General features: G+C 40.1%; 3 protein-coding genes and 1 long non-coding RNA gene across 10 annotated transcripts in view; 1 reads left to right on the top strand and 3 right to left on the bottom strand.

Annotated features, from left to right (window-relative positions):
• Positions 1-12,860, bottom strand: part of LOC135347852 (uncharacterized) — a 36,440-nt gene that overhangs the window by 14,935 nt on the left and 8,645 nt on the right. Inside the window, exons 2-5 of one of the 7 annotated variants that reach the window (XM_064545951.1) lie at positions 12,620-12,791; positions 12,416-12,495; positions 12,121-12,161; positions 11,743-11,803 (exon numbers count right to left, since the gene is read on the bottom strand). In XM_064545951.1, coding sequence (XP_064402021.1) covers positions 11,743-11,803; positions 12,121-12,161; positions 12,416-12,495; positions 12,620-12,692 — 255 coding nt within the window. In that variant the 5' untranslated portion in view covers positions 12,693-12,791. Of the gene's footprint in view, positions 1-178; positions 240-541; positions 583-804; positions 885-999; positions 1,187-11,742; positions 11,804-12,120; positions 12,162-12,415; positions 12,496-12,619; positions 12,792-12,860 lie in introns of those variants that run through there. The other 6 variants (XM_064545950.1, XM_064545955.1, XM_064545954.1 and 3 more) reach the window with 6 other exon arrangements.
• LOC135348004 (uncharacterized) lies at positions 1,597-3,358 on the top strand. Its single transcript, XR_010398594.1, has 3 exons — positions 1,597-1,896; positions 2,893-3,016; positions 3,139-3,358. It is a non-coding gene; the product is annotated as an uncharacterized LOC135348004 (long non-coding RNA).
• On the bottom strand, positions 6,461-8,912 carry LOC135347945 (uncharacterized). Its single transcript, XM_064546088.1, has 2 exons — positions 8,058-8,912; positions 6,461-7,953 (listed from the first exon to the last, which is right to left on the bottom strand). Exons 1-2 carry the CDS (start codon positions 8,398-8,400, stop codon positions 7,304-7,306), a joined length of 993 nt encoding a protein of 330 aa, XP_064402158.1. The 5' UTR covers positions 8,401-8,912; the 3' UTR covers positions 6,461-7,303.
• LOC135347909 (uncharacterized) lies at positions 9,098-11,693 on the bottom strand. Its single transcript, XM_064546026.1, has one exon. The coding sequence runs from the start codon at positions 10,588-10,590 to the stop codon at positions 9,202-9,204; it is 1,389 nt and encodes a 462-aa protein (XP_064402096.1). The 5' UTR covers positions 10,591-11,693; the 3' UTR covers positions 9,098-9,201.

The raw sequence follows: 12,860 nt of genomic DNA, 5'->3' as shown, positions 1-12,860 counted from the left end.
GGTATACCCCTAAACCAGTGATGTGCACACACTTTTCACGTGGCAGCTATTTTTCAATACTCAATCTGCTTCTTATAGCCTATTATGCACGGTAAACTCAGGACTAAGAAGTTGTTAGTACCAACCACCACCACCAACCAGTGTGGGCACATCCCTGGTTGACTAATTGTTCACTTACATATTGCTTGAGGTTTTCTTCAGCTTCAAGTCTTTTTTTCATTTGATAATCGAACGAGCTCCTGCACAAGCAACAAACCACACATCACATGATGAAAGCAAAACATTAGGCTGTATATAGATAACCACATAACTAGTGTACTAGCAATCACCATTTTTCTCTCTCTGCATACAGGTATGTACACCTACGAGGAGGATATGCACCCATATATCCTCCTCTACCATGGTTACATACCCATCGGCTATGCCTCGGAGTAACCATGGTAGCGGAGGATATACTGAGGATGCATATTCTCCGAGTATTGACTGAGCAGATTCATGACATCCTACAATTAAACGAATTGCTACAATTTCATTAAGTTACCTTGCATGCCTCAGCTTCACCTCGTTTGTCTCAGTCTGAGTCTGTGATAAAACGCACTTGAGTTAGTACAGCTCATAGTCAACACACAGGTCTCTTTATAGTAGCTATAGTACACATGAGGCTTTATATGGAATTTTTGGGGTCACATGTGTTGATTATTTTTATGGCATGGCATCAGCACAATATTATTGTTCTCACTGAAAAAGCGTCGTCAATGTCAATAGGCTAATAGCTGTCACACAAGTGTCAGATATATTTCTCACCCTGAGAGCACACAGCTCGTTGTTCTCTGCCAGTAGTCGGTTCCTCAAGTTAATTGGTTGGTTGATAAACTGAGCAAACTCTGAGACAGAAAGAGAATATTCAAATATAAGGAAACAGTACACATGCTCTCTAGCTGTGCATTTCTATAGTATCCATGGCCTGCTATCAAAACATGACCAACTTGACAAGCTTACCTTCTTCTAAGCCAGAACAGAGCACATTCGTGGAGGCCACAATATCATCGAACCTAGATACCAGAGTAGACATATTGAATATTTGAACTGAAGTTTCTTGGAGAGCAATAGAAAACGTCTTCGCTTCTTGTTCACTCTCCAGACATCAAACGAATGGTTTCCTCGCCGCGACCTAAATTCAAATTTTGCACCAGAAAATATCTGGCCAATCAGATTACAAATCTAATTATAGGCCACACCCAGTCTATCAATTAACCTTTTGCACCCTAAGAATGGATTACTTGTTTCTATATAATGCTCCTACTATCTGATACTATACTAGACTAGCTCGACTGTGCCTATAGAGCTAGAGCTAGAGAGAGAGTGGCCGAGAGCTAGCTATAATGGCAGTACCACCAGGAGGAGCTCTGCTGACATGTACCACCAGCCGGGGAGATGATTTGAGGGGAAGTGTGATTGCTATGGACGAGAAGACGAAAGTTGTCATCTCAGTATCGATATATCCTACCGAACATATTTACAATTATGCATGCTTAATTTACAATCGATTTGTTCATACATCATGCATGATGTTTCTTAAATCCTAGCATACTTACAATAAGTATTGTATAATTATAACCATTTGCAATGCTAACCTTATCTAACACCCAGAAGAAACCACTGACTATAGATCTACTGGCGATTCTGTCCAGATTATCAATCTTCACCATGTGTCAGATCTCAAAATATCAGGCCACACCCAGCTCACCACACCCACAAACCTCCCGGCCATTAACCTGCAGAAGTTGCAGCAAAGATTGGATCAAAATGGTGTCGCTAAATGGAAGAATATCGAGAGCCGAGGGGTGTGTGTTTCAGAGAGGCCCAACAACTGTTGCATCTAGCCTTTTAAGTTTGGTACGCCACAAAACCTTGATTTGAGCATGTCGTAACAGAATGCATCTCTTAGTTTGCTTTTTTATGCCTCGAGGCGTAGCCGCACGAGGGATACGGTAAAGCTGACTATGTATGTGTCGATCTGTGTCTGTGTGTTTATTTCAGCCATAACTGCACTGCAATGCGACGAAAACTAACAGCTTCTATAATAGGCTTTCTAGCCACGTTCTCTTCAATTTTAATTTGTGGATTTGCAAACTGTTCTCTAGTAGTGGCTAATTTTACTTACAGTGAAGGCTGTTGCAGTATCTTCAGAATATTTCGTAGCATCATCTGTTCGCAAAAAGTTACTATTTGAGTTAGCTTTTTGCTACCTATAAGAGTCAGAAAAAGAGCTGTTAAGTACAGCTATAATTATTATAGTAGCTATTTGTGAACTTAACCTTTTACAGACTGGGACACCCCTTATTTCTGTGCAAGTAATGCGCATGCGCGCTCATCCCACGTGTGAAAGAATCCATTTTAACCCTAGATCGTGGCAGAATACTTCTTTTTCTTGAGGTCCTGGTAAGCCACAAAACACTACAATGATACAATAGATGCATGTACACAAGTCTTTTCTTCTCAGTTATAAGTTATAGATGGATAATTATAATACACTTTCTTCTAACACTCTAATACTTTTTGAGTGAAAGCAAAACATATGGCGAGAGGTATTAGCACAGTGCAAGCTTGCAACACCCGTTAGTTAAAGTTATGGCCTCCTAAAAGTAGCTTGCCAAATTGTTCAATTATGTACCATTATCCTGCGCACACCACACACACACACACACACACACACACACACACACACACACACACACACACACACACACACACACACACACACACACACACACACACACACACACACACACACACACACACACACACACACACACACACACACACACACACACACACACACACACACACACACACACACACACACACACACACACACACACACACACACAGTTACAGTGACACTCGGTGGAAGGGCAGTGATATAGTAATATTGAGTGATGTCAGGATCTCCCCTCCTTACACACCCGACAGTTGTACGGGTTCAAACAGTCTCCTGGCTAGGATTCAGCAGCTGGTGAGCTAGCTATTATTATCTACAAGATAATTTACACGTACTTACTTTTCAATTCCACTTTATTACTGTTTCCTTCTTGCGGCAATTCCACTTCATTATTGTACACACACACCCACTCATAGGTACAGAACTTTCAAGAGGACAAAAAGAACTAACTGAACTATCTGTCTGTAGATATGAACTATCTTGTAACTATAGTATAGTTATACTGAACATTTGTATACCACATATTATGCTTAATTGTATTGTATCACATGACGTGTTGTGTCTTATAACTAGTCACAACTTGTACATCGTTATTTCCTATACTTCCTCGTGTGTTATTACATGTCTATATAATTATTGTTGAAAATATTTGGTCTAGTGTGTTTACATGTTAAAGTTGCTACCTATGCATATCAGTATTTCGCAATAATAATTTTATTGTCATACCAATTAAGGAGAACTACATACTGTACACAATTGCAAGTATTTATGTTCTAGTAGCTAGTGCAACTATAATTATTATACACACTTTCCAATACTATTTATGATTAAAACATAGTTTCAGTTTTAGTTTAGTCAGTGGTTTCTTTGTCTCACATCTGTGAGTTGTCTGTCTCCTTCTTTGCTTCCTCACTGACGACACTCAGCGCCCTCTCTAGTCACTGGTGCCAATGGACGCCTTCAAGAGAAGAGATGAAAATTACATTTGCATGTATTTTTAATACTAGTTACAGATCCTACAAAGCAGCTACTGCAAAGTTAAACAATACACAAACAACAAAGCTAGAGATTCATAATTACGCTGATGGCTATTCCTAGTATTTGCAAAGCAGTGCAAACAATGTTTACCTAACAAGGTGGATATGCATGAATGATTAGATACGAAAAAGCCCTTTTAAAATGTTATAACCACCATTAAGATTGGCAATACATTCGGTAGTACCAGAGATACAAAAGAAAGGGGATTGGAAACGAAATTTTTACGAAATTTTTGCGTGAAGCATTCCGCGTTATAGGGCGTGGCTAAAACTACAAAGGATTATATTTATAGTCAGCATGCTCATTACCAGTCTTGACTGCTCTACAATGTGCTGTACATAGAAACAGTGAAATTGATCATTTTTAATGTTGATTTTTCTAAAAAGTAAAGAGAATTTAGCTCTAAAAAGTCGACTAAGCCATGCAGCCACTATTACTAGACAAATAAATGCTATGCAAGAAGAAATAGCCTTTACTATGAAGTCGTAGGAGGGACAGGCCTGTGGCGTGTCTAAAAGTATACTAAAGCAGTTTGAAGGACTATACTGCAAACGTTTATGAACAGTACAGCTTATTTATAGCATGAAGCCATTCTATGTAGCACTTAGATACATAATAACCAAGTCAAGCAATGTCCTTTGCTGTTTTGACTTCACAGGAGGGACAGAGAAAAGTTGACATAGAGTAATTCAAGCTAAACTCAAAAAAATTGGAAACAGAGTAAAGACAACGGACTTAGAGCTTGTCAGTGGTATAAGCTTACTTCTCTCAAGTATCTCCCAGGCCCTGAGTGATCTCTAGTGGATAGGAGAGCTAGAAACCAGGGATACAAAACTTTTCCATGTAATTATTTGCGAGCGCAATAATTACACGGAGTGCTTCACCGGATGTCAGTCCTTTTACATAGGGCGTGGGCGGTCGTTTCCAATCCCCTTTCTTTTGTATCTCTGGTAGTACACAATCGTAGTACACAGATGCATGCAGTATGCAGTATGTCGTCAGTATACAGAGTCATGCACACAAACCCTGCTATGAAATACACTCACCTTGGGCTTGTAGGGGGTGCTCCAGGCATCAGACGAATGGGTGGACTTCGAGCGAGAGGGTTCCGCATCTGAGTGGTGGGCAATGAGAAGGGGCCTAGTGTGGAGGGGGTGGTCCTTCGTGTAGGCCCAGTAGAGTCAGCCGCAAACGGATCTATTGACGTTCGCCTCGAGGGTATGGCAACTGACGATAAGGATTGACTGTAGAGGATCATTTCCAGAGGTTCTTACCAGAGGGAGGGAGGCCCTTCCAATAGATAAAGGGGGTAGGTCGAGAGATAGGAGCCAATAGCACCACCTCTCAGTGGGGGGGAGGGTGGTTCGTCTCTCGGGAGCAGCAACTCCGAGGGTGGGGCTTGGTAGCTTGGAGAGAGAGGGGAGTCCCTGCATGGTGGAAAAAATTGCTGTAGGATGAATTGATGTTGACAGAGTGAATCTACATAAACAACTTATATCATGTAGCTAGTTGACTTGCAATTGTTGATTTTACTGTACATGTACATGTATATACTGTCCCCCCCCCCCAAAAGTTATATGTAACTCGTGACTAATGCAAACTGCACTACAATACCAGAGGAGGTACAACACGCGTGCCCTGAGTTAGCAATTAGCCTCTGCAATAACGCTGAGCGTGGGCGGATAATCGAGGCATAATTCCGCCCACGCTCAACATTATTGCTGAGGCTAACTGCTAAATCGAGACACGCGTGTCGTACTTCCTCTGCTACAATAATATTATAGTAACATCTATGTATACACCTTAATCACATACCCACCAACACCCTCCATACCCTAAACCACATACCCTCTAACTCACCAGTGCTGGAGGTAGTGAGGCTTCACTAATAGTCCGACTGATCCTAGGCAACGGTAAAGCAGTACCCAAACTGCTTAGCGATGGACGAATACTAGCTCCACCCCGCGGCTTAAACGACTGCTGAGGAACAGGGGACAAGTTTTCAACTTCTGTAAGAGATGTAGCATATCCACCATAAACAGTACAGTCATGTACAGTAGCTACATGTACATGTACAGGAAAAAACTCTCTGTGAACACTCAGAGCAACACTAATCTCTGACTACACACACTGACTCTACACTCACTCTCTTCCAGCGTTTGCCATCCCTCAAAATGGATACTTGAGCATCCTGTACAGTAAAATAAAGAAAGCACACAATAAAAAAAGCACAGTGTCACAATACATGTGTACAGAACAAAGGGATTGCACACACATTAAAAAAGTACTGTACCTCATCTGCGTTGGTGACATCCAGGGAGAGGTCAGAGGGTGAGAGACAACTGCTAGTCACTGACTCACTCAGATAGCTGTGGCTGTGAGAGGAGAGATAGAGAGAGACTAATATAATAATGTTACACGAGATTACAAATGATTGTTTAAGTTGGCTAGCTTCCTGTATACAAATTCGTACAATCATGCACCACCACATTGAAGGGACAATTCTCTATTTCAAGCACTGAATGCAGTTAGAGACAAACAAATTTCCCCAATACAAAGACCATGGCCAACACACAGTACATAAACCCATGTCTACACACAGGCACACAGCCACCACTCACGCAGGACTGAAGGCAGAGATTTAAGTTTGTCCCCCAACAGTTCCAGGATAAAGTGAATTGCTTCTCCTGTAGATAAAAACGTAAGGGACAAATAAATCACATCAAAAAATCTTAGTGTTTCGCCCACGCAAGAAAAGTGGGCGTTCCCGCTCAGCCTCTGTACAGCAATTTTGGTAAAGCTAGCTACAAAACTTCTACGTCAGTTTTCTTAGCTGATAATCATGTCCTATTTAAGCATGATCTAATAATTATAACGAGGTATGGGGCAGGGCCAGATGTAAAAATGTCATAGAGAATCAAGACTCCGGAGCTGCAGCGCTCACTTTACTGTTTATTTTTGGCTTATTTTTTGCGTATTGATAGTACAAAAGAGCAGATATGACAGAATAAGTATTACAATAAAGAATATCTAAACATCTGGCTCTAAGGTAAGTATAGATCTTGTATGTCACTCCATGCCGGCCTCTGTAGCTCTAGAAAACTGACGCAGAAATAAGCTAGTGTCCACCACAGATCTCTGATGGCTATCCTGTACTCTTCGTGTAGTATACAAAGGAAAGACAGACAGTTTTAGCTTGAATATGAACATTATCATTGCCTGTATTCATACAAACTCTTCAATGGCCACGGAATAAATAAAAACATTTATCTCATGAATAATTAATGAGCGTCCCTCACGAATATTCTTTTATTCTGTCAGCTTCTCTTTTGCAAAGAAGTGTACTGTGGTTAGTCAATTCTAATTGCTATTGGTATCAGGAAGCATTGAGAATTATAGTAACTATGATTCTCCTGCATTTGTGGAAAACATTCCAATGTAACAACTATTGGAAACCAGTTGTTAAGCTTGGATCACACTTGCTTAATCACTGTGCCATCATAATAAGTGTTCTGAAGCTTTGATAGCTGTACAAAATGTCATTCAACCATAATAATCCAATACAAATGAAATAAAAGACAGTATAAAAAAGGTAGTCACAATTATGCTAAAAACGTTCCAGTTTCTTTTAGCTGATATTAAATCTGCTGTAACTGATCTCAAAAGTTCAGCTAATTCGAGGCGTTTTAATATCTCTTTATCGACTTCATTCATAAATTCATTGCAGCGTGCTCGAAGTGTCACCTTTTCATTGTTTCTTTGCTCCAGCTTGTTTGTGAGGGTTTCCTTTTCCTTTTCACGTTCATCATTTGATAACTTCAATTTCACATCAAGCTGTTCATTTGTAGCTGTCAAACTTTGAATCTTCTGTTCCATATCCGTCTCACGGCTACGATTTTCAATCTCCATCATAAGTTTCTGCTTGTACAGCTCGTCCAGTTGGATTTTATTATATTCTAGTTTTTCTCCAAGATTTTTTTCTGCTCTTTCTAACTGTTGACGAAGGTGCCTGCACTCGTCTTGATAATTGTACTCATCATGATAATTCTCCACATCTATATCATCCTCGCAAGACAAAGCAGAAACATTCTTGAAAGATTCTTGCTTGCTGCCTCTTCTTACAACACGTTCGCCAGGGCCTCCTGATGTAGCATGTTTTTGCAGGGGAAAACTTTGGCGGTCAATCTTTTTGACTGTACAAACAATTTTACAGATAAATACTGAATGCTAGTCACACAACATAAGTTAACTAGAGGCTGATAATTGTATCAAGTCCCATGCAGACATTAGAGTTTACCTTGTGGCTTTGAGTTGCTTTCTTGAGATGGCTGTGGTAATGGCAATGATGACTGAACATCCTCAACACCTGGAACATTGTCGGCTCTCTTCTCTAGGGATGTCTCCAGCTCGATATCTACCAGCTGATCCTCAATACGGTTTGATACTGCATTCTCAAATTTCTTCACCATGACCTCATTAGTGTCAGGCAGCTCATGAGTGATGACAGTGTTTCTGCGACTTGAATCTACTGAACCCTGTTCCGATACACGAGTACAATTTGTAGTAGCTTCATTTCTTGCAAACACATCTATAGATCTATCCACATCCGGATCCAGAGGGGTAGATGAGGTTGCAGACATCGCGAAAGGTTTTACTGTAAGCTAGCTTAGAGTAGAGTACAAGTAGTGACTCTTTCGAACTTCTTTGAGTTTATACACAACAGCTTTGTGATGATGTGCTCTAATTAATGCATTTGTGGTTCAAAAGGTCATTTTACAGCCCAACCCACCAAATTAGCTGGGTGAGTCCAGTGCCAATCGGATTATGCCTTGGCTGCTGCCTCGATGGAAGTAACTGTATCACTATGTGTGGCCTGCATATTTCCTTGGACAACCAAGGAAATATGTAACTATACATGGCCACAGCTGTGGGCTACAGATGTGATCTATTAGAAATGCACGATGAGTCTCAAATAATGTTCAGCAGAACAGGCACATAGGTTGACATCTTAAACCTTGCTAGTTAGTCTACGGTAGATTTAAAAAGCTATAGCTAATACTTGGCTCGCTAGCTAGCTACTGTAGATGGGTGTATCCGTCCCCTCCCACATGCACTGCATATAAGTACATAGTTGGGCGTGGCTCGACCGTCCCTGATGGGAGGTCAGGTTGCAAGCCTACCTAGGATTTGTTCTGCGCCACTATACCTATCAAATTGCAGCATTTTTCACGTGCTTGGTTACAGTTCAGCAGAACAAATCCCAGATAGGCTTGCAACCCGACGTACCTCCTGTCAGGGACGATCGAGCCACGCCCAACTAATAAGTCCATGTGTAAACTGATAATCAATACAATCACACTATACATGTACTACATTGTTGTTTTGTATATACTTTGTACAATTTCTGCAATCTAAATGGTGTTCTTGTCTTGTGCAGTGTCTTACAGATTATCATTGATGCCAACCTCGCCTACTGTAAAACCTACATTCTTTGATTGTGTATCCCCTTTAACAGCTTCAGTTTCAAAGTCTGCGATTTGCTCTGAAGTGCTACGACTTGGTACTACTTCAGTAGATTCAGTCAGTGAATTTTGTGTTCCTGTGGAGGGCTTGAGGCTGCTGGCAGAAGCAGTAGACTCTGCCTCAGATAATTGCTGTTGAAACACTGGTTGATTGGTGGATGAAGATCGCTCTTTTAATTTATCTTCTAGTTCTATGAGCTTAGTTTGAGACGATTCATTCTGTTTCTTAAGCTGTTCGTTTTCACACTCCAATTTCTCCTTATTTTCTTGTGCAAGGACAAGGTCCTTATCCTTTAACAGTTCTCTCTGTCTTGAAATTTTTGCTTCAGCTTGAGCCAGTTTCACTTGAGTGACACAAAGTTCCTTGAATCGTTCATTTTCAAGCACTTGTTTTTCGTTTAATTTTTCCTTTAAAGACAAAATCGATTCTCTACTCTCTATCTCTTTTTTCTTGCGATCATCTTGAAGCTTGCTGACAGTTGACTCTAACTCGTTTTGTTGATCTTTAAGAATTTTAATTGCATCCATGAGCTTTTGTTTCTCCTCCTCGTTTTTTTTCTCAACCACTGCCAATTGACTTTTGGCAACTTTAACTTCATCTTTTTTCACTTTCAATTGGGACTCAAGACTTGCAATTTCTTTCTCGTGATATTCTCTTGTGCGTTCAGTTTCCTTCTCTTGATCGATAAGTTGATGCTCCAGTTTTTCATTTTCCTCTCGAAGGTGATCGACCTCTTTTAGGAGTTCAGATTCGTGGTGCTGGCAAGTAGCCAATTCCACCTCTAATTTGTTGATGATTGTATTCTTTCGCTCACTTTCACGAATAATCACATCAACAGAATTTTTAATTGGGTCTCTGGCTCCACTGTCCAGAGATTTTGCTCCAGATTTCTGACTTGCTGTTAACACCATTTCTTGTTTCTGGTGACATTTGATTTCCTCTACAGCTTCAGAGATGGGGCTCTCTTGCTCACGATAAGTGTCCACAGTCAGATTGTGATCTTCCTCGTCCTGCCCATCAATTCCACCCCCTTGAATAGTAGTGTCTGTGCCATCACCTAAGGCTTTCTTGAACGCAATGTACGACTGTTGGGTTTCTGAGTCAGGAAAATAGACAGTAGAGGTGGTAGCAGTAGCTCCTTTCGTAGTTTCTGCCTCTCCAACAATTGGGACGGAATTTGTCGTATCATCAAAACCAGACTCAAACTCATTTGTAATAAGTTTAGGCATATTGTCGAGTGGTTGACTAGTTCGTCTTGTCGAATTCGAGACTCCAGTTGAGGTCGACTTACTGCTTTCCTTAGACATAGTTGCCAAACAATTGCTATGGACTCTAGACTTGAAAAAATACTGCCAAACTAGTATCAAAAGATATATCTCTATTCTACATGTACAGCTAAAGCTTTGGTATGACTAGCACTGCTACAGAAACAATGGTTGCTATGCTTCAAACTTTACTGAGATTTGGAACAGATAAACAGCCAGTGTCAGGTGACTACATAAGTTACACATGTGAGGACTAGTCTATTAGTCTAATTAGTGGTAGTTAAAAGTTAAAAGCCGAGAGTCTTATCATAGTCATATCACCACAAGGACCACTAGAATGCAGCATGTGTACAAATGAAAACGTATAATTATACATGTACACATGCAGAGCAGCCTTTTGTATACCGCACAGTTTACACTTCTTCTAGACGTACTATGTACATACATGTAATTGTTACAAGAAATAAAGTATCAAATTCTGGTCAAAATTGCACAAATAAATGCAGTATATATAATAGTGTGTATACTATGAAATACATGCACGAAGGATATTGATAGTATTATAAACAGACCAGTATAATAGTGAAAATTAATGTACAATACACAATACATTAGTACAACCAGTAAGTACACAAGAGTGCATGGATTAATCGAGAATGCATTGGATCAATAGCAAAAGTATTGTATTGTATTGTAGAGAGAGAGGTGCAGAAAGAATAGTTAAGTTTTACAATAATCACCGAGTAGCTGGGCCATAACAACAGAGCAGGCAATTAGTATGTACACTACTTGTACACAAACAGAGACACAATTTTGATACAGGAACCTTTATAGTTGAGGCACTCTTACACGTAACTAAGATGGAGGTAAACACATAACTAACTGAGGTTATACAAGGCGCAAGGTTTAAGTCGTTAGCGAGACCAACGTTCGTGCCATTGATGCACATACATGTATGGCGATTAATTGATGAAATACAGCGCTTATCCCTTACCAGTGATGTGCACACACTTTTCACGTGGTGGCTATTTTTCAATACTTAATCTTAATACAAATTTGCTTCTTTTAGAGCCTATTAATGCACTTAATAATTTAACTAGGCCTAAGTGCTCATTTTTGTCTGAAGGTGGTTAGTACCAACCACCACCATTGACCAGTGTGGGCACATCCCTGATTAACTAATCGTCCACTCACATATTGCTTGAGGTTCTCTTCAGCTTCAAGTCTCTTTTTCATTTGATAATCGAACGAACTCCTGCACAAGCAACAAAACCACGCATCACATGATGAAAGCAAAACCTTAGGCTATATATAGTTGATCAACATAAACAATGTACACTGTACTGACAATCACAATTTATAATTTTTCTCTCTCTACATGTACATAGGATATACTAAACATAAGGAGAATATGCACCTATACATGTACATCATCTGCTACCGTCGTTACTCTAAGGCGTAGCTAACGGGTATGTAACCATGGTAGCGGAGGATATACTGGGGATGCATATCCTCCGAGTATTGACTGAGCAGATTCATGAAATCCTACAATTAACAATTTCATTAATTTACCTTGCATGCCTCAGCTTCACCTCATTTGTCTCAGTCTGAGTCTGTGATAAAACACACTTGAGTTAGCACAACTCATAGTTAACACACAGGTATAAGGCTTTAAATGGAATTTTTTGGGGTCACATGTGCTAGAGTAAAAATTCTTTTTATGGCATGGCGTCAAGACAATATTATTGTTGTCACTGAAAAGAGCATAATTTTTATACAATATGCACAATTGCCTATCTTTAGGTCAATATCAATGTCAATAGGCTAATACATGTAGCTGTCACACAAGTTGTCACATATTTCTCACCCTGAGAGCACACAGCTCGTTGTTCTCTGCCAGTAGTCGGTTCCTCAAGTTAATCGGTTGGTTGATAAACTGAGCAAACTCTGAGACAGAGAGAGAATATTCAAACATAAGAAAACAGTACACATGCTCTCTAGCTAGCTAGCTATGCATTTTTATAGTATCCACATGGCTATAAACAAAACATGACCAACTTGACAAGCTTACCTCCTTCTAAGCCAGAACAGAGCACATTTGTGGAGGCCACAATATCATCGAACCTAGATACCAGAGTAGACATGTTGAATATTTGAACTGAGGTTTCTTGGAGAGCAATAGAAAACGTCTTCGCTTCTTGTTCAATCTCCGGACATCAAACGAGTGGTTTCCTCGCCGCGACCTAAATTCAAATTTTGCACCAGAAAATTATAGGCCACACCCAGTTTACAGTCCTTTGCACCCTAAGAAA

The sequence above is a fragment of the Halichondria panicea genome, chromosome 14, assembly GCF_963675165.1.
Source record: "Halichondria panicea chromosome 14, odHalPani1.1, whole genome shotgun sequence".
NCBI classification, from domain to species: Eukaryota; Metazoa; Porifera; class Demospongiae; order Suberitida; family Halichondriidae; genus Halichondria; species Halichondria panicea.
This window is presented reverse-complemented; position numbering and strand designations above follow the sequence as displayed.

Bases quoted from the DNA above. Each gene is read 5' to 3' on its own strand.
- LOC135347909 (XM_064546026.1), bottom strand. From the start codon at position 10,590: ATGTCTAAGGAAAGCAGTAAGTCGACCTCAACTGGAGTCTCGAATTCG.
- LOC135347945 (XM_064546088.1), bottom strand. From the start codon at position 8,400: ATGTCTGCAACCTCATCTACCCCTCTGGATCCGGATGTGGATAGATCT. The intron at 7,954-8,057 runs GTAAACTCTAAT...TTGTTTGTACAG, and splicing joins AAGCAACTCAAAGCCACAAG to TCAAAAAGATTGACCGCCAA.